At 40.6% G+C, this 21,339-nt stretch overlaps 1 protein-coding gene across 1 annotated transcript in view; it reads right to left on the reverse strand.

Annotated features, from left to right (window-relative positions):
* Window positions 1-21,339, reverse strand: part of LOC138267784 (fatty acyl-CoA hydrolase precursor, medium chain-like) — a 548,521-nt gene that overhangs the window by 168,275 nt on the left and 358,907 nt on the right. The window contains exon 8 of the mRNA XM_069216985.1: window positions 2,299-2,439. Within this exon, the coding sequence (XP_069073086.1) occupies window positions 2,299-2,439 (141 nt within the window). The remainder of the gene's footprint in view (window positions 1-2,298; window positions 2,440-21,339) is intronic.

Here is a 21,339-nt window from a genome sequence, read left to right on the forward strand (position 1 = left end):
AGGTGTAATATCAAGGGGGTCACCCTAAAAATGAGCTAGTGAAGAGGAGGGTTGTGGTGTAGTTGGTAGTGGGGAAGAAGGTAAAGGAGGGTGTATGCCACAGAGTCCCTATCCTTCCTCTTGTGTTTGGCAGGAGGCACAGAAATGTCAATGGCCTCTTCAAAAGTAAGCGGGCTCTTGGAAGACGTTGAAACAACAGTTTTAACCAGAACACGTCCAGCCTGTGATTGGATATGAAGCTGGGTTTGTTTAGCATCTAGTTGCTGCTTCATTCTGTGGAGTATAGGCTCAATTTAAGTACTTGGCTCCAAAGGCGTGGTGACTCAATTTCTGCGGTGCTGAAGTGCTCTTGTGTTTCGATCCTGAAGGCAAAGCTTTTGGAGCAAAAGCTGATGGTGTTCAGCTTGGTACCGACAAGGTATGCTTAGGCTTATTTTTCAGAGTTGAGCACAGTGGCAGGGCTTACGAATTAGTATTTTGGTGCCAGCCATGGCCCAACAGCAGTGGCAGCCTGGTAGCCTTTGCTTCAGTGCAAGAGGTTCTCTTTTTGATCTGAACAAGGGAGCTTGTTCTCATGGTTGATTGAGCTGGAGGAAGCTCTTGCATTTCAAGAACTGTGTCCACGTCCGACACTGAATGTTCGACTGAAAAGAGGTCTTAGCAGTCGAGACATCTTGTAGCTCCTGCTCTGACATGATGTCTTATATCCCAAAGATTTCTGTGGTCTCCTCGACCTTCGGAACTTTCGATTTCTCTGGGTCTTTTCAGATCGAAAAGATTTGCAAGCCTCACAGTCCTCCTCTTTTTGGTTCAGGGACAAATAAAATGGAAGAACTGGTGCTGGTTGGTCTGCGGGAACTTTGTGTAGCACTTGGGGCAGAAACGGGTGGGAGGCCATCGCATTAGAAGTTAATTCTCTTTGAGATGGACCTGTGAAAATGGCGGCCTGAAGAGCCTCTGCTGGATCGCATCAACCCAGCAGGTAGTTTCCTCAGGCCGCAGAATGCAAAGGATAGGATATATATGTGTTTGAAAGACAATACTGACAAGAATGGGAGGAATACCGAATGGAACAGTCAGGAAAACAGTCTGCATCCAGAGCTCAGGAAAAACACAACTGAACTAGACAATGGAAGAAAGCAATCCAACAATGGAGTTGATGGCCTAGTGTATCACCAACAAGAGAAGGAGTCACTATACCTTGTGACTCTAAAGACTTTTCCAAGAAAAACAACTTGCAACCTTCCAGACTTAACACTAGATGGCAGAAGTACGCAGAGCATGTGTATCTACAGCCACATATGCCATCAAACACATAGTTCTCCTTTTTATGGCTCTTCAAGGGAGGCGTGGGATTTCGCCACATTCCCAGGTCTACCACTAATGGTAAATATGGAAATAAGCAAATATTCATGGGTGGATGCGTGGAAACACCCATGTTCCACCCATGAAATGCCTCCCTGGGGCAGAGTAACACAAGGTAGTGATTTCCACAGCCTTGCACTACTCCAGATTTATCAAGCCTTGCAGGGCCATGCAAATCTCAATGTCACATTAGTTCATTTAAGAAATAAGTTATGTATGACATGAGAAATTCAATATAAGACATACTAATGCTGACTTTTCGATTAACTGGTTAATCTTCGCAGGATAATGAACATATGGCCAGCATACTGACTAACATTTTGAAAGACTTTACCTTGGATGAATTTGGTAAGATTACGTGAAATTCTGGCAAATAAAAACAGACTGAGAGCCTATTGGGTGGAGAGCCATTGGAATAATATAATAAAGATCCCGCCAGAGAAACTATGGTACTCGAAAAAGAAATTCAAGTATACTGATATAGGAAAGTATTTTACGTAATTCCATAATAGATCTTGTGTTAAAGAACATAAGAAGAAATCCCACCAATTACTTAGTAATCTCTTATCACTCATCTTTAATATTCCTTAGCTCACATTCTCACCATGGTTGTATGTTTCAGTATCTTCACATGTTTAGGACATATCCTGTTGATAAGTGCATTGTTTCACTTTCTTGGGAAGATTTACTCTATACAAATACCATCAAAAAGTAAATACACACAAATAAAAATACCAAAGGCATCCATGTTTAGTTTACATTCGCGATACTGGTATATGTTCTATAACTAAATTAGGTATTTGTAATTGACACTAATTAGTGAGGATAACAAATAGTGTATTTGGATTAAAAAACATTCAATGTGCATACAAACCATAATTACCCTAGACAACATTGTGTGTGTTGGTGATGGAGATGAAAAATGATTCTTACGATAGGCATGGACCATCCAGTCTCATGGTTATTGACTCCAATTAAATAGGGGACTGGGTGAGCCCCCAGTTCAGCCAGAATCTCTTTAGGGTCCTTCAGTAGAAATACACCATCTATCACTCCAGGGAGAAGCTCAAAACCCTATGTAGAAAAAAAAACATTTTAATAGAGCAATGTATATGAAATGTACATATTTACTAATGTTACACTCACATACATACAAAATGCACTGTTAACGAATATTTAAAATGAAGTAATAACACCAATCATAAGCAGCAAATTTCATTACCTCCTTTTCCGTTTTCCTTGTCTCACTCTTAACGAAGTGAGGTTCGGCTCAAACATGAGACAGGAGTTTCTTTAAAAAGATTTTCTGCTTCTTTAGCCCACACCTCTGCGGGTTCGTCCTTTCCATTCCTTACAAAAGGCATCTATCTATATCCTCTCTCTTTCTGCTCATTAATATCTGAAAGTGAGACATCCATTCCATATTGACCCACTTGTAGGATTTCAATCTATATATTGCAGGAGTCTTTACCTTCAGAGACAGACAAAAGCCTAACCATTGATCCTCCAGCCTCCAACGACTGCTCTCAATGTAAAGGAAAGGTAGCTACTCCTTTTGTTCAGTGATACATGAATGAAATTGTCTTTTACCTAGAATGAAAATTTGCTTCATGGCGCTTGGATAAAAGCACCGCACAATGAGCAAGTCTATTTGCACGGTCACCTTACCTTACCTTAAACATGTTGGAAGCTACCTACACAACTCTGCTGCGGGGACGTGCATGAACACTGTCCCTTAATGGCAGGTCGCTGGGGTTGATGAAACATGTCCACGGACTACAGGATCCACTGGAGAAACTGGACCCAGTCAGAAACTCAAACCCTGATACTTGCGAGGTCGGCATCCTTATAGTAAGAGGCGACTATCCACAGCATCTGCCATGTCTGAGTCAGGCATGGCAGTATTTGAACTGGGAGTCCTCAGTACCCCCATAAGAGGATTCCAGACACTAGGTGTCCCCAGAAGCTTTCCATGAAATGCACTGTCACTCAAAGCCATGAAGTTAACATGGGCCCCTCGCAAAATGGAGACAAAGGAGAGTGTATAGTAGTCCCAAGGAGGGCAGGAAAGTTCCCAGAGGCAGCACCCTTGCATAAAACAGAAAGCTATGAACCCCCCCTGACCTGACTGGAGCACGGCCACATGGAGTGCAGTATATTTCACATGATAATACATGAAGGAAAGGCAATCATCGTCTCCAAACAGAAAAAGCAGGAAGGGAGATTAGCATACATTCCTTTCATATGGAAATGAAAAGGGGAAATCATATGTGGGCTAAAGAGAGAAAACTGATTTATGTTTAGTATATGATAGGTAATCCTATTTATGTTCAAGGCAGACCTTAAATAATTAGGGCGGCGACGAGGACTCGGAGTAATGAAGATTGCTTGTCAACTGACGTAATTCAATTAAACAATTACTCACTGAAAGCATGTACCTAATGATATAGTCACCTACATTATAAAGAGTCTTTGACAAAAACACAACTTTAAATAACAGTCGATACCACAGGGTTTTCAGAAAATACAAATATGCACTGCTGTTCAACGACGTTTCCAAATCTAAGGCCGTTAAAACTAAACGTACGAATTCTTACGCACACTATGTACTTTTATTTTACAAAGTAATAGCAGTAAATCGGGTCATAAATATGATTTAGTCTGAATCTAAAAGAAAACTTCTATTGGCCAGTTCAGACTGTGACATAAATACTTTATTCCCTGCTGCTTTCAAGCTACTGCGGAGTTTAATCACTCGAGTTAGGTTTCGAATATTATTCTCAGTTGCTGGTGATTTTGTCTAGAGTTAGATCTGTTATTATCAAACACTCCCTGTCCCATTATCTCTGTCTTGCAGTGGAAACATGATTGCAGGTCTCCAAAAGTAAGTGACAGTTGGCCCCGGGCAACTCTGGCTCAAATTAAGCACTGAAATGAAGAGAGATTGTGTGCTGCCGCCTCAACGCCTGAACACATTACTGAGTTCAGGCCATTTTACCCTCTTATGCCTTATTTGCAGCACAAAAATACGGGCAGGCTTCTGGCAGGGCACATAAATGAGAGGGGACATCCACCCTTTGAGTCACTGCCAAGCCTTGAGATGTATCAACATATAAAGCACAAAGTCACATGTTTAAGTTGGCACCACCACCGTGGTCACACTAATAGTTGCTTATGACTAAAAATAAAAAAGACTGGGTTCTGATTTCAGAAGGAAGGAGTGGTATTATCCATGTTGTTTGGCTAATTCATACATACTTGCGCCTGCTTAAGCTGAAGAGAATGTCCTTTATCAGCAAAACTATGGTGACTGCATCAGGGTCCATCCAATGAGAGGGAAGGGTTTGGATGTGAGCATCAAACAACAAGCATTGGCGTAGCCAACAGGTCTTGCCTTTGGGACCTTATAAATATTTAGCCATGCAGTACATTTCATTGGCAGATGGAACACACCACAGCTGACATTGTACAACCACTGGTGACCCCCTAGAAGGGTCATCCAAACATATCAGGAGTGTTCAAACAATCATAGTGTAATAAGAATGTTATGCTAGCATGAATCATTTTCATAATTGCAATTACATAAAAAATATAAAAATAACAACTCCTTCGCTGCCAGGCCTTTTCCCTCTCCTGTGCCAAGCTTCTTTTTTTTTTTTAATCTATTTGGGGTAGTTCCCACTTAGGCCCTCATAACTGTGTGTCCAAATAAGCTATCCACGCCAAATGTGTGTCCTTTTTTAAAACATCCTAGAGATTCTAAAGATACCCAGAGTTTGTGGATTCCCCTGGAGGAGAACCAAAATACAGCAAAAATGTAGTTTTTTTGGGAAAAAAGGTGCAGTAGATGAAAGCACGTGTTTTTTTTTTGTCCCTGCAAATGGCAACAGCAAAGGGTTTGCAGTGCTAAAATCACCATCTTCCCAGCTTTCAGGAACAGGCAGATGTGAATCAGAAAACCAATTTTTTCAACACAGTTTTGGCATTTTATTGGGACGTACCCAATGTTTACTATTGGTGTGCTTTCAGACTCCTTCCAGTTAGTGACAGAAATGGGTGTGAAACCAATAGTGGATCCTGGACAGCTAAACATTTCTGAAAAGTAGACAACATTCTCAATTCAGAATGGGGGCATTTGTGTAGCTCCTCCAAAGTTTTCTTATAGAAAGTAACAGTTGAAATATACAAATATTGAAAATGAGTTAAAAAACAGCCATTTCTTCTATAACTTTTTCCAGCTATGGCAGATTTTTTAAAGCAATATACCGTTACGTCTGCTGTACCCTTCTGGTTGTTGGAATATATAGGGCTTGTAGGTTCATCAAGAACCCAAGGTACCCAGAGCCAATAAATCAGCTCCACCTTGCAATGGGTTTTCATTGCATACAGTAATTAATTTGGTAAAGTATAAAAGAGTTTAAAATAGGTATCAAGGAAACCTTTGTATTTCCAAAATGGGTGAAGGATAAGGAGTTTAGAAGCAGTGGTTATTTGAATATCTCTGAAATCGGGGGTCCCTATACTAGTATGTGAATTAGGGGGAATTTCTCAAAATGACTTCTTTCTTACACACTGTATTACATTTGAAAGGAAAATATGTAGAGAAAGACAATTGGCAATAACACTTGTTCTTCTATTCTGTATTCCCTCAGGCCTTCCGATAAAAATGATACCTCACTTGTGAGTGTAAGTCTAGTGCACGTGACAGGAAACACGCCAAAACGAAACATGGACACATCACATTTTTACATTGAAAACTGGTGTGTTTTTTGGAAAGTGTCTAGCTGCGGATTTTGCCCTGTAGCACAGCTGGCACCTAGGGAAAGCTACCAAACCTGCACATTTTCTAAAACTATACACCTAGCAAAATCCAGGACGGGGCGACTTGTGGAGCTCTTACTGGGTTCTGTTACCCATAATCCTTTGCAAACCTCACAATTTGACAAAAAAAAAAAAGTTTTCCTCACATTTCGGTGCTGCAAAGTTCTGGAATCTGAGGGGTGCCACAAACTTCCTTCCACCCAGCATTCCACCCCATCTCCCGATATAAATGGTACCTCAATTATGTGGGTAGCCCTAGTGCCTTGGACAAGGAAGGGTTCAAAACACAACATGGACACAGCATTTACAAAACTACCTGTTTTTGCAAGGGGGGCACCTGAATTTTGGTCCTGGGCTCGGCAGCCGTCTAGGGAAACCTACCAAACCCAGACATTTCTGAAAACTAGATACCTGAGGGAGTCTAGGGTGGTGTGGCTTGCATGGATCCCCCAGTGTTTTCTTACCCAGAATCCCCTGCAAACCGCAAATTTAGCTAAAAAAAAAAAAAACATTTTTGTGTGGGATCACTGCACCAGCACAAATTTCCTACCACCCAGCATTCCCCTCTGTCTCCTGATAAAAATAATACATCACTCGTGTAGGTGGGCCAAGTGCCTGTGACAGGGAAGGGACAAAAATATGTAGAATTTGAGAGCCAACCAAAGTGGGTCCAAAAGGGCAGTTTGGGAAAAAAAAAAGGTTTTAGGCTGACAAGTAGCAGATCGGAATAGGTGAGACAATGCTGGGTAGTAGGAATTTTGTGGATTCCTGCAGATTCCAGAAGAGTCCATCACAAAAATGTATGGGAGATTTGTGATTTCAAGCAAAGTTGGAGATTTGCAGGGCATTGTGGGTAAGAAAATGATGTAGGGTGCATTTGAAGCAAATCACACTGGACTCACCCAGATGTTTAGTTTTCAGAGGTGTCTAGGTCTGGTAGATTTTTCTAGGTGGCAGCGTACCAAAGTCCAAAAGTGCAGCCGCTCACCATTCCAGGTGGGACAATATTGGGAGTTAGCCAAGCTCTCTTGGCCCAAATGTAAAATCAAAACCCAAAAGAATCAAATGTCCTCTTGCATGCCATTGGGATGAGATGCATTAGTTTGCAGGGATGGGGGGGTCTGAAAGACTGTTACCCCTTCAGTTGGGGTGGGTGGCATAACCATGTTCAAGGTGGTTTGCAGCCCCTACCCCTCTAAATGTTTTTAAAAAATACCATTGCATCTAGTGGGCTTTCTGCCCCCTGGGGAGTGGATCGGGGGTAATTACCTATCTGCACTCCGGTGGGCAGAACAACTTTGTCCCCATTTATCGGGGTGGGGTTATGGGCATACCCCACCATCAGTTAAAAAAAAAAAAATCTTCCCTGGTGTCTAAAGCTTTCTGCCCTCCCCCCCACACACAAACACACACACTGATCTCTTGTGTCTAAGTGGTTTCTACCCCCCCCTTGGAGCAGATGGACTTAATAAAAATAGGCTGATCTGCCCCCAAAGAGGGGCAGATATGGCCAACAGTAATGTGCCCACAACCCAAACAAAACACACAATGATCCCTGGTGCCTAAGTGGTTCCTGCACCCCTTGGGGGCAGATGGGCCTAATAAAAAAAGGCCAATCTGCCCCCTAGGGTGGCAGAAATGGCCATCAGTAATGTGCCTCCCTGGGGAGTGAACCTTGCCCAAGGGGCCACCCCCCCAAACAAAACACACACACATACGTACAACAATCCCTGGTTCCTAAGTGGTTTCTGTCCCTCTTGGGGGTAGAAGGTCCTAATACAAATAGCTGATCTGCCCCTAAGGGGGACAGAAATGGCTTAAAATAATATGCCTCCATGGGTAACGGCCCTTGACTAATGGGACGCTACCCATATGTAAAATAAAATAAATATATATCCTTGGTGTCTAGTTGTTTCTGCCCCTTCTTGGGAGCAGATTCGCCGAATAAAAATAGGCTGATCTGCCCCCAGAAATGGCCTAATAAAATATGCCCCCCTGGGGAGCGACCCTTGCCTAAAGGGCAGCTCTTCTTATGCATTTTTTTAAGTACCTGGTGTCTAGTGATTTCTACCCCCTTGGGGGCACATTGGTCTAATAAAAAAGGCGAATCTTCCCAAGAAATGGCCTAAAATATTATTCTCCCCCTGGGGAGTGACCCATGTCTAAGGGGCGGCTCCCCTTATTTTATTATTTAAAAAAAACTCCCTGATGTCTAGTGGGCATTCCTGCAGCAGGTTTGTTATGCGATCATGCTGCAGAATGCTGAAAGAGACAAGAAAGGCAAGGAAAAGCCTTTTCTTTCCTTTCATGTCTCTCTGACCCCGCCCCCCCTTCCAGAGGAGAAACTATCAGGGCCACTTCTGATGGCATCATATGTTGCTGTGGGGGTGGCAGTGGAACCAATCCGTGCCCGGGGAGGGGAAGTTTCGGTGGCCCCCATGCTCCGTCAGGACGTAACGGTTATGTCCTCAGCACAGCAGTGCTGCAGCTGAGGAAGTAACCGTTGCATCCTGGGCACAGAAGGGGTTAAAGCTTGTGTGGAAAACATACACAGGAGCAAGGGCTCAATTCCTGCATGACGCATATTTCTTTATCTGACATGCTTTGCTTCAAGTGCAGTACTGAAGGCACCACAGTTTGTTTTGAATTTCATTTATGTTGGGGCCTGACATTCCTATTGGTTTTCAAATGTCCATAAATGTTTACATTTGGGATTCAATTCATTACAGTACTTTGCCCAAGAGTTGTTTTTAGCACAGATATAACATTCTTTGCCTTCCTTTGCAGAGAGGACTACCTATCGATTTGTTTATTCTTTGAAACGCTGCCATGCCAAAACCTAAGAAGCATTTTCAATGCTATAGGTCTCACATTTGCTCGAGTTAAAGCTATTAGCATTGTAAATTCATAACTGGACATTTCTTGCAACATAAATTGAAACAAGGCTCAACTGGTTAAAAAAACAAAAGGATACATTTGAACATGAATCATGGGGACAAGGTGCAAGAAAAAAGGATCACCGCTGGTAATGAAGGAAACCAAACGGGAAAAAGGAAGAGGGGGCATCACACGCTGTAACAGGAGAAAGCGTGACGTAGTGTGATGGTCAAGAAAAATGTTCTCTTACTGAAATCCCCTGGGCAGGAACTTAGCACTCAAAAGCAGGGACATTTAGCAAAATGCACCAATGAAAAGGAAGCATTTAAGACCAGCACACCAAAAACAAATGCCAAGAGCGGGCATGGTTAAAAAGCTCATATTGTGCACTGCCAAGCTTGACCTAAAAAAGCTGACAGGTGCCACGATTGTTGCAACCACAATAAAGCATATTCTTCTGACATGTACTGACTGATTTTCACTGTGTCCTTCTGACTAAAATAAATGCACAATTCTTTTATGACAGTTTGATACTCTTATGTGCAGGTAACCTATCCAAGTCCTTGTTTCATAATCAGAAGTGCAGGTAAACAATGACAGACTACCAGTTTGGTACCTGGCAGTGCAGGTAAACATTGATAGAGTACCAGTTTGACCAGAAGTTCAGGTACTCACTAGCCGAGTACCAGGCCCATATTCAGAAGTGCTATTGCTCACAAAGTACCAGTTTGATACTCAGATGTGCAGGTACTGACTATTCAAGTATCAGTTTGATACTCAGAAGTGCAGGTACTCATTATCGGAGTACCAGGTGGATACTCAGCAGTGCTGGTGCTCACTATCCAAGGAGCAATTTGATACTCATAAGTGTAGGTACTCAGTATCTGAGTAAATGTTTGATGCTCAGAAGTACAGGTAAACACCAATAGAGTAGCAGTTTGGTACTTGGAAGTGCAGGTAAACACTGACGGAGTACCAGTTTGACCAGAAGTGCAGATTCTCCCCCATTAAAAGTATTATACCCTTGCCGAGGAGTGGTGATACAGTTCCTTGAGAGCACCAGACGAATCCTAGTAACCAACAGTAATCAATAACCTCTAGATTAAACTCCACGAGGTTCAAAACAGTGTACTGCCCTGCATAAAGCGGTTCAACACCTCAATATTGGTAGTTAAGCGCTATATAAATTAAATTACAATACAATAAATTTCAGTTTGTAGGCATGTAAAATTACCAAGAGTGGCAGGAGGGAATGCTGGGCTGGAACAGGTTGATGGGACAGAGCTCCAGGTTTTCCAACTGACCTTCTGAAACTGGTGCTAACCACAGCCTTACCAGCTCTGGTGGGGCACCAGCTAACTCTTTCAGTTATAGCTCAACTATGTTTTTGAGAACATGAGGGAATGTTTTGTTTGCAGGAATCCTTTCCCAGCACTGGTCTTTCCTTTCCGAGAAGCAATATAAGCAACCACCAGAAGTGCTGTATCTAAAGCAGGTAGGGCACCAAAAAGTGGAACTAAAGAAAAAAGCTTATGCCCTAAAAAATATAATTAGAATTGCCACGTTCAGAACAACAAATCTTTTAGAAATAAAAAAGGGAAGAAAAACTAAAAACATGCACTTCTCCTAAAAATAAACATTTACTCAGTGCATGGATAAACTTGCAATAAAGTTACAAGCGAGTGCCGATTTATATAGATCGCCCTAGGATTATCTCTTAATAGGATGCATTCATTGTTTAACAATTGTTTTAAATGTATTCCCTTTGTACTCTATTTTTAATGTAGTTTTAACTCTTACTATTATTTTGTTTTACATTTTCAAAGAGGCTAAATTGTTCATTTAAGGGGCATTTAATTTTCTGTCTTGTGCCATAACCTCTTAGGACAAGAGTCATGCTTTACAAATATTAAAATAACGACTATAACATGATAATAACAGGGCCCAGAGACACCCCCAACAACTTCACATCAAGGCCACCCCCCTGCCCCACCCCGATGCACCTACTGAGCCTGTCTGTAGTTTCAAAGTTCTATTTGTGTGTGTGTGTGTATGTGTGTTTTGCTACCCGTATATGAGTAGATTAGCCCTAATTACTTTGCAATAGGGCACACTGGCACTATATAACATATGTAAATAAGCATGTTCAAGTCAGGGTGCTTGTTTCTACTTACCTTCTACCTTGTTCAAAATAAATTATGATATCCTAGTTCTTAAAAAAACAGATTATAGCGCGGGCTGTATTTATCTATTATTATTATGTATTATTATTCTCATCTTATTGGTATTCATCCATATTTATTTTTTTGTGAAAAAAAGAGCTTAGTTTCTTCTAGAATATGTCCACAATTATTTGCATGACAAATGGATGTCCACTCCAAATTTACAAGGGTTTTAGTATACAAAAGAGGCATATAAAATAAAATAATTCACTCACCTGTAAGCACCAACACATGTGCACGCTTACTGACAGTGCTTTAAATGGGTAGGTACTGTCCGGTACTGAGTACCTGCACTTCCTTAATTTGACAGGGAGACTACTTGCACGTCTCAGTACTGCTGCAATACATTTATTGGGTGAGTACCGGCCCTTCTCAGGACCAAGTAGGTACTCTGAGTAGTGAGTACCTGCACTTCTATTTTTCCAATTAAAGCACTTCTTGCTGCTATTTATCTTTTTAGGAACTTTCATCAATTTATTGACTCACCAAGCTATCAATATTCACATCTCTGATCTGGTAGTAATGAGTGACAGCATAGACATACCCTCAAGTCAAAACCTAATCTCTGCTTTTTACATTTTACTAAAAATACAAACAAAGAAACTTTTTCATCACATTAATACCACGCCCCCTCAATCTCAACCATAACTGTATATATTGTTTTATCAGTGGAAAGAAAATGGGGTTGAAATAACTTTTTTTATTATTTAATATACAATTTGATGTTAGCTATTCATCTGTATAAAAAAGTCAAATTGCTAAGGTGTTCAGCAGAAGCTTTGGAGTTCAGGGCACTGCTCACCACTGAGGCAACACAAATCTTTGCCTGGACAAACATAAATAAACTATATACATTGAGTTCAGGCCTTCATTCCAGGCAACTTTATCTAATTGCTCCTACAATGAGGAGCGAAATCCATGCAGTCACCTTAAAGAGAGGCTCTAAGTAATGCAGACGCAGCCCTTAAAGCGAACCTGCTCGTAGTATAACGTCTGCTGCTTCCCAGTAGAGTATTAGGTTCTGCCTGTCAACACAGGTGAGTGGGAGGAGAGCGCCTGCAGTATGCACTTCAGTTCACAAGTTACTGACATAGCTTTGTGGGTTAGTGCACTTGCTGCAGAGAATTGTGGCCAATAGCAAGATGGCAGGTTTACAAACAAAGATGACATAGCGTACATGGTTCATGCACCTTCGGCAGAGGCCTAAGCATAATCTGTTGTCAACAGAGTCCGATGTGGGGGTGGCTCAGTCTATCTACCTTCCATGTGCTAAGCCTGTTGTTGCCGGGAGGAGAAAGGGGTGATTAAAGGAAAAACGGAAACCAGACGGGAGGAGGGGCCACCACACACTGTAACAGGAGGAAGCGTGGCTTAGTGTGAAGGCAGACAAAATTGTTCTCTTAGTGAAATCCCCTAGATGGGAACAGCACGCAAAAGCAGGAACATTTAGCAAAATGCACCAATGAAAAGGAAGCATTTAAGACGAGCACAACAAACAACGAATGGCAAGAGTGGGCAGGGTTAAAAGTCCATATTGACTACAACATGTCTGTGCACTGCCAAGCTCGACCTAAAAAACCTGACCGGTGCCACGATTGTGGCAACCACAATGGTACATATTCTTATGATATGTGCAGACTGATTTTCACTGGGTCCTTATGACTAAAATAAATACACAATTCTTTTATGATATTGTGAGAGCGTGAATTTTATAATATGTTTATTAATGATATTCATATTAAAACGTGTAATGAACTAACGTGTAAAACGAGAAACTTCTGAAATGTTTGTTTTTCAGTTCTTGGCTAACCAAAATTATATTGAAACGCTGTGGTTATTTTCCATGATTCAAAGCTTTCATAATAAGTGTTTTCAAAGTTTGCGTAGACGTATCCACTGCAGTGTTATGTCTTACAAGGTTGTGTATTAACTGAGCATTGTATAAGTTGAAATGTCCTATTGTTTGGATATGTTACTAATATCTGGTCTTTCCTCGAGGATGGAAGTGGAAGGATACAGTAAAAGTTTCTTCCTGAGAACAAGATATTCGAGAGGCAATGAGACAATGGAGTTACAGACGAGATAGAAGAAGTAAAGATACATCGAAAGAAAATGTTAGAGTTAGCGTAGATTTGTTAAGTTTAGGTCATCGATTTAGTTGTCGATTGGCTGAAATGAAACCACCCCATAGACTGACCAATCAGGAGTTGATTAGATTTTAGTATAACAACCTGTGTCGAATGAATAGGGAGGCAGTTGGTCATTCGTCTTCGAATGCTATTCATCTAGAGGAGACGAGGTTCGAGACTTGCCTTCTTTAGGCCCAAATCTTCTGATGAGATAGCTGATAGTGTCCTCAAGCTAAAGCTGATCATTTGCTTTTACTACTATTGTGCTAATGTATGTTATTAAATGTGAATTGTGTCTCTCTTGCTTTCCAGGTACTAGCTGCAACTAATTATTTAATTTCTGCACATTAATAGGTTTTTTGTATATATCATAATCAACTTAAGAGTTTTCTAAATTAATGTTACTAAGGGCCATATGTATGAACACATTTTCCCATAGACACAGAATGGGTAAAACCCTTTGCTACATCTGGCCCTAAATTCTTTTCACATGAAGCCCAATATGTAATGCTAATTTGTGGTTATTTAGGGAATTAACCTTGATATGCTCATGATTCGTCCCGAGATCATTTGATGCTCAACTAATGTATACTTTGCCATTATTACCAGTTTTTGTATTATTAATAAGTGTGATTCTTTTGGAGATAATTTGTTTAATTGTATTCATTAGGTTGAGATATATACGTCATTTTAACCAGCCGCTATTGATCTTATATGCTTATCATTTGTGTTTGAGAGTTTTTTTTGTGACATTAGCGTTGTTAATATAGGGAAATAAATCCATTACTTTTAATTACTAAACTGGTATAGTTATTGATTGGAACGTTATAATATTGATTGTTGTTGTTATTGATGGTCCTCATACATCCCATTAGTGACATCCCTTCAAACCTATGTCGCTTCGATCCATCGTCCTCTAGCGCTGAATCCACTATTCAGTATTGATAATAGCTATGATTCTGTAGCGCGTTAGCAGTTTTTGGTAGCAGATTACGGTTACGTCATTGTTTAGATGATGTCATAATGGGTCTGTGAGGTTCAGGTGTGTCAAAGTGGTTCGTTTGTTCTTTCTTTCTTTTTCCAAAATTGTTAAATGGATTTAACATGATGAGTGGCTAGTTGCCTTAAGTGACTTTCCCCGGTTCTTGTAGACCCCCTAGCTTGATGGGTATGTTCTTGGTGTTGTTTGATTGTATTTGAATGAGGAGAATAAAGTGTTTGCGCTTGCACAGCTTTAGCTAATTTGCAGATGATTGTGTCGAACATGAGTTTAGAGGAGTAGAGATACTCAATTTAGTGATTAGATGGAGAGGGCATACTCCTATAGATATGATAGTAGGGAAGCGGCATTCTTCATTCGAGTGTGGTGCTTGATGCAGGAACAATTATCCACGTGGTTGTTGATGACAGACCTAGAGAGAGAGGTCTGGGACTCCGGAGTATAAGGACAAGTCAAGAGAGACACTTTTATGTTTATAGTGTTGTAATTCGTTCATTTAGTAGACCAATCTGTCGAGATTGGTGAATCGAGTTTGTGAGAAATTGGTGTGGATGAAAATATACTGAAGACTTGGTGAGTAATAAATGCACTAGACAATAGTCCAAGGTACAGTGGAGTAGTAAAGTTCGCTGGTTGAAGTTTATTCACGATTGTGGGAACTGTGAAGAAGGAGTAGGCAAAAGGTGAAGGTTTCTTTGGAAGGTTCTGAAGCGTTTGTGTTACCCTACCTGTAGTAAATGAGCAAATTTGTTTTCTTATTCTTAAGATAGCTCGCAAATTAATATTGCGTTGTTTTGTGTGTGTGAGTTGTAAAAGGTTAATAAGACAGACTTTGTCAGCGTCTCAGCGAAAGTGCGGAGGGGAGTGAATGTGTTTGGTGTGACATAGTAGTGCCACGCTGGGATTAGCTGATCAACAGAAAGGAGTACGCACGGATTCTTCAATCAGTCCGATAATAGAGAAAAGCGATTGGAAGGCGGGGAGGTCGAAGAGAATTGTGGGATAGCAGTCACTTTACATGATTGGTTATTCTTTCTTTAACTTTGTTTACTGCTTGTTGAGTTGTTTTTTTGTACGAGTTGAGTTTGAAATTAATTTTTGGGGGATACCGAGTTTGAGTTAAAATGAAGTTTTTCAAAGCTTTGAAATGTGCTTTGAGGGGTGATGAATACATTCCAGAATTGGAAGGTGAGATTTGTCCACCTGAAAATACTCCAGCATATATTGTGTTTGAGGAAAGAGCTGCAGCGGCATGTCTTTTGTTGAAGCATTGGGTCAAAATCACAAAGAAAGAAGGTTGTTTAGCTTCCTCAGAACGAAGATGTATAGTCTTAGACCTCCACAGAGGCCAGCACAGTATGAGGCATTAGCTCTATGGGAGCTGGTAGTGAAGGAACAGCAGTATTTAAAATATGAAAAGAAAATGAGAAGGGTAGAGAAAACACTGTCTGAAACGATGTGGAATGAGGAAAAGAAAAGATGGCAAGATGACACGTTACACGGGGTTAGGTTATTTCCAGCAAGAACAAATGAAGATGAGGTTAAAACAAAGGTTGGAAAGACAAAGAAGAAGGGTTCATCAGAACAGAACACAAAAGAGTTGAAAGGGGTCATGTTTAACAATGATGACACTGAGGAAGACGAGGTGGTTAACCATGCTGTAGAAACATATCTTCCACCTGATGTGAGACAGCAGAATATAAACTGATTAAATGGGAGTGGTATGAGAAACATAAATCCTACTGCACCATTTACTTCAGAATCAGAATCAGCGAGGGGTGACCTGAGTCATGAGGGAGTTCAGATGCAGAGTAGTTTTAATGACTCGTTAAGCAATAGACCACAGTTTGAAATGAACACTCCTGAGGTACAGCCAGAGATCCAGACAGTGAGAACAATGGCAAACATAATACTGTCACAGGGTCATCAAGGGACAAAGATAGGAGAACCTGTTCATATACAGTTTCCACAAATGCAGAGCATAAGAGCAGGACAAACGCTGGGAGCTGGAATACTGATGAATCCAAATGCAATTACTGTACCTATTACGATGGGTCCAGTGACTCCATTAGATGTTCGAATAGACAATAGTGGAGAGAATTAATTGTTAAATGTGCAGAATAGACAGGGACCAAGTTTAAATGAGACAAATTCTCTAATAGATTTGTCACCTGTCCAGACATCAGGAACAATGGCTCAACAATCGAGTACGAGTTCGGGACAAGGGCGAGGAGCAGGTGCACAAGCCAGTGGAGTATCACTGAAAGGCTTGTCTGCAAAAGAAACAACAGAATGGTTGGAGGACTTAAATAGTTCAAAACAACAGGAGAGAAAGAAAAAAGAGAAAGAAATGATAAACAGGGTAAGATTAAATATGGAAGGGAGGGAGCTTTTAGAAGGAACAATGGGAGTGAACAGACTTGACTCGTATACCGAAGGGCAATTTAGATACCTATGTAAAGTCATTACAAAAGGAGCAAACAGTTTATCAACAGTTACAAGAAGTAGCAGATGATTATGACATTGATTTGACAAAGATAAAAACATTGAGAAGGAGGTATAGGCTAGGTTTGGAGGAAGAAGACATTGTTCACATGAGATCTTCAGGGATGAGAACACATCTCAAAGAGTTACTTGAGAAAGTGCAGGTTTGGAGGGCATTTGATAAATGAGAGAGTAAATGAGACAGGAAAAGAGGGAGACCTAAGAAAGATCATGGGCTACAGGCAGAAGATGCAGTAAAAACATTACCAATGAGAGAAACACCAGGAGGAAATTTTATTCATGTACTTTGGAATAGAAGTGACATCATAAGCTTTACAAATGATTATCCGAGACTGAGAGAGAAGCCAATAGAGTGGTATCAACAGACAGATAGGTTTGTGAAACTTCAAAGTGTCTTTGGGAAGATTTGAATACACTTTTTGACACTGTGGTACCAGCAGATTTGTGGGTTCAATGTAAAAGGAGTGTTGATTGGTCGATGAGTGAACCGCAAAGAGATTTGAAAACAGGTCCCCATCTCCTGAAGAAATGAAATATAACTATAAAGTCATTGAGTTTCTGAAAATGAGAGTTTCGCCAAAGAGCGTTGATTGGCAGCGCATTGATAGAACAACACAAGAAGGGAAAGAGTCAGTTCATGCGTATTATTATGAGATTGTTGAAGGCATGCAAACAATTTAGTGGTGCAGAAACTATTGAAAAGGAAAACATGAGTCACTTGGTGTTCAGATTTATCGATGGGTTAAAACCAGAAGTGAGTCAAATGATTAAGAATCGTCTGATATGTTGGTAGGCAAAGCCGATTGATGAGGTTCTGCAGTATGCTAAATATTGTAGTGATGAAATTGAGTTGAAACAAAAGAAGCTGAAAGAAAAAGTGATGGTGATGTAGATTAAGGCAGTGCAGACAGAAATGCAGGGAAATTTACAACAGTTGCCCAGGGAAATGGTTTGTTTCTGAATCAAGGTCGTGGTAGAGGACAAGGAATGATGATTCCAGTAGTTAATATAAATGTGGACTGGAGTTCAGTGGTGATGCAGGATGAGCAGCAGTGGCGAAAAGTGTTACCTTGCCACATTTGTGGATTGCTGGGACATTGGAAAAGACAGTGTCCGATGTTGAATCATGGAGGAGGAATGGTTCAGCAAACAAATAGTGTCAATTCATTTCAAGGCATGAGAGGACCTAGAATGGGAGGTCAAAATCAAAATTTTCAGAATAATGTGATTAACATGCAAGGTTTTCAGCCTTTACTGCCAGTGCAACAAATGCAGAATGTGCAACCCCAGGTACAACAAGTACAAATGCCTTGAATGCAACAAATGCAGCCACACGTTCAAATGGTGCCTGTACAGCAAATGAAATACCGAGACAGGTTCAATTAATACAGAGCCCAATGGAACAGCAACAGGTTATGCATTCGCAGGTGTTCACAAATCAGAATGAAAACAAATGTTTTAACACAGTTGAGCAATTTCCCTTACAAAGTGAGAGTGAAATAAACGCTGAATGGCCGTTGAGTAGTTCAGATGAGAAGGAGTTCATGATGGGTGCATCATTAGATGTGGATCAGAGAGTTCCTTATGTGCAGGGTTAAGTACATGGCCATGAGGTTAATTTTTTGGTTGACACAGGAGCAATGCGCTCAATGATAAGGACAGTGGAAGTGCCAGACATACCGGTTTCTGAGAGGACAGTGCAGATAGTAGGCATTGCAAATAAACAGTTGGTTAATCCTCTTACAGAACCAGTCCTTGTGAAAATTGGAAATTCCAGAGACTATCATAGTTTTGTTGATTGTGACTCCAGTCCAGTATCATTGTTGAGAAGATATTTGCTGTGCAAAATAAATTGTTCAATTATGTGTTCCAGAAAGGGAATTACAATGGAGACCATTAGTGTTGATGAGGAAGATTTGACAGCAGATGAAGGGAAAAGGATGAGAGGTTATGAACTAGCTTTGTTGAATGTGGAGGAGGACTAGGTAGTCAATGAGGATGAGACACACAAAGAACACAATTTGGAGGACCTAATGAGTTTCTTTCCAGTGTTTGAAAAGAAAGACTTGCCAAGTGATCTGCAGGAAAGGGTTAAACCAAAGGTTTGGGATCTTTCAGGAAAAGACATTGGCTTGTTTAAAGGAGTTGAGGGAGTCACGGTGGCAGTGAAAAAGAATGTGGTGTTCCCACAAACAGCTCAATACCCAATGACAAATGAAATCATAGAAGGAATAAGACCACTGATAGAACAGTTTTTGGAACAAGGAGTTTTGAAAGAAGTGATGAGCAGTCCATGTAATTCACCAATCATGGGTTTGAAGAAGCCAAATGGGAAAATACACTTGATTCAGTATTTAAGGAAAATAAATGACACTGTAGTGAAGTGTTGTTCAGTGGTACCCAATCCAGCAGTAATAATGTTTCAGATTCCATGTGATGCAGAGTGGTTTACAGTCATTGATTTGTGCCAAGCATTTTTCTCAGTACCTCTTCATGAGGACAGCAGATATCTCTTTTGTTTCAAATTCCTGACTAGAGTCCACTATTGGTGCAGGTTTCCTCAAGGGTTTTTAGAATCATCATCAATTTTCAATCAGATTTTGAAAAATAACTTGGAGTCGTTGGTGATAAGTCGACCTTAGTGCAGTCCATTTATGACTTACTAATCACATAGAAGGCAAAGGAAGGCTGCAGGGAGGATACAATTGCATTGTTGAATTTCCTGGGAGACAATGATCATAAAGTTTCTCCAGCTAAGTTGCAATATTGTCAGCAAGAAGTGAAGTATTTGGGACATTTGATTAAGAAAGGAGAATTTCCAGAGAGAGTGCGGATGCAATAACGAAAATGAAAATGCTGAGTTCCCAAAAGGAGTTGAGAATGTTTTTGGGAATGGTGGGTTATTGTGAACAGTGGATCCCGAATTTTTCGGCTGTTTCAAAGCCATTACAAAGATTGACACATAAGGATGTTTCAGATCCTATAATGATGGATGAGGAGTCTGTGACAACTTTCACTGAGCTGAGAGAGAGTTTGTGTCAAGCACCAGCTTTAGGTATGCCTGACTACACAAAACCTTTCCTATTGTTTTGTCACAAGAGAGATGGTCGTTGTTTGTCTGTCTTAACACAAAAACACAGTGGTATCAATCACCCAGTAGCATATTTTTCAGCTACCTTGGATAATGTTGTAGCAGCCCTACCCGGATGCCTGCGAGCTGTCGCAGCTGTTGAACAGAGTATAAATCAAAGTGAAAATATTGTGATGGGTTATCCTCTGACAGTGATGGTACCTCATTCAATTGAAATCCTGTTCACATGGTCAAAGACGCAATATTTGACAAATGGAAGATTGACTCGATATGAAACAGTTATTGTAGGGGCACCAAATGTGACAATATAAAGGTGCACAGTGCTTAACCCGGAAATATTACTACCAAATGAGGGGGAAGATCTCTCCAACGTAGATGATGTTGAACATGATTGTTTGCAAGTGACAGAACTTTGTACTAAACTGTACAGACTCCATGGTACATGGGAAGAAATAATCCTTTATTACAGTAATTTCCGGTAATAAGTAATAACAAGATGAGACCCCCAGCATGAGCTCCTCACACTCCAGCTTCCAACTCCTCCCCCCCCCACCATTCCAGAATCCCCTGTCCCATAGATTCTGAATCCATTTCCTAGGATCATTACATCATTACTACACCATCTTCCCCCCAAACATCATAATAACTTATAAACACAAATAAATCCAAACAAAATGAAATTCCAATTTCTAAACATGTACTATTTACAAGTTATGTCAGTATGAAATAATTTCTAAACATGTACTATTTACAAGTTGTGTCAATGTGAAATATATTCAATAACAGGAAAAAACACTTGTTGAGCACGTGACAACTTACTCAAGTTTGCACAAATTTCCCATACTCCATTCTCTTCCATCATCCAATCTAGCTACAGATTTAAATATCTTCACAACCTTTTGCGGTTCACAAAATCTACTCTCTCCCTTCTTTATTATACCATACTTCTTTACTCTCACCCAATCACCTAGCTCAATTCCAATGTCCTTTACTTTTCTTCTCATATCATAGTTGAATTTATTGCGTTCTTGACAACCCTCCACTCTCACTCTCATTTCTTCACGATCCATCCACACCTGTTTCTTTTCATGCAACCACCAAGGAGATTCTTTCGTCGCTGGCTCTCTCCCTTTGAGAGCAACAACTGGTGCTACTCCAGTCACGGAATGCGGTGTCACTCTATGCGCCCACATCATCTTATTTAGCTCTTCCCTCCATTTTAGTCCATTAGCCAAGGACAATTGAATGTTTTCCATGACAATTCGATTAATCCTTTCTACCTGGCCATTAGCCTGTGGTCTAAATAGGGCAACCTTTTCATGTTTAATT

Source organism: Pleurodeles waltl, chromosome 12, assembly GCF_031143425.1.
Source record: "Pleurodeles waltl isolate 20211129_DDA chromosome 12, aPleWal1.hap1.20221129, whole genome shotgun sequence".
Classification (NCBI taxonomy): Eukaryota; Metazoa; Chordata; class Amphibia; order Caudata; family Salamandridae; genus Pleurodeles; species Pleurodeles waltl.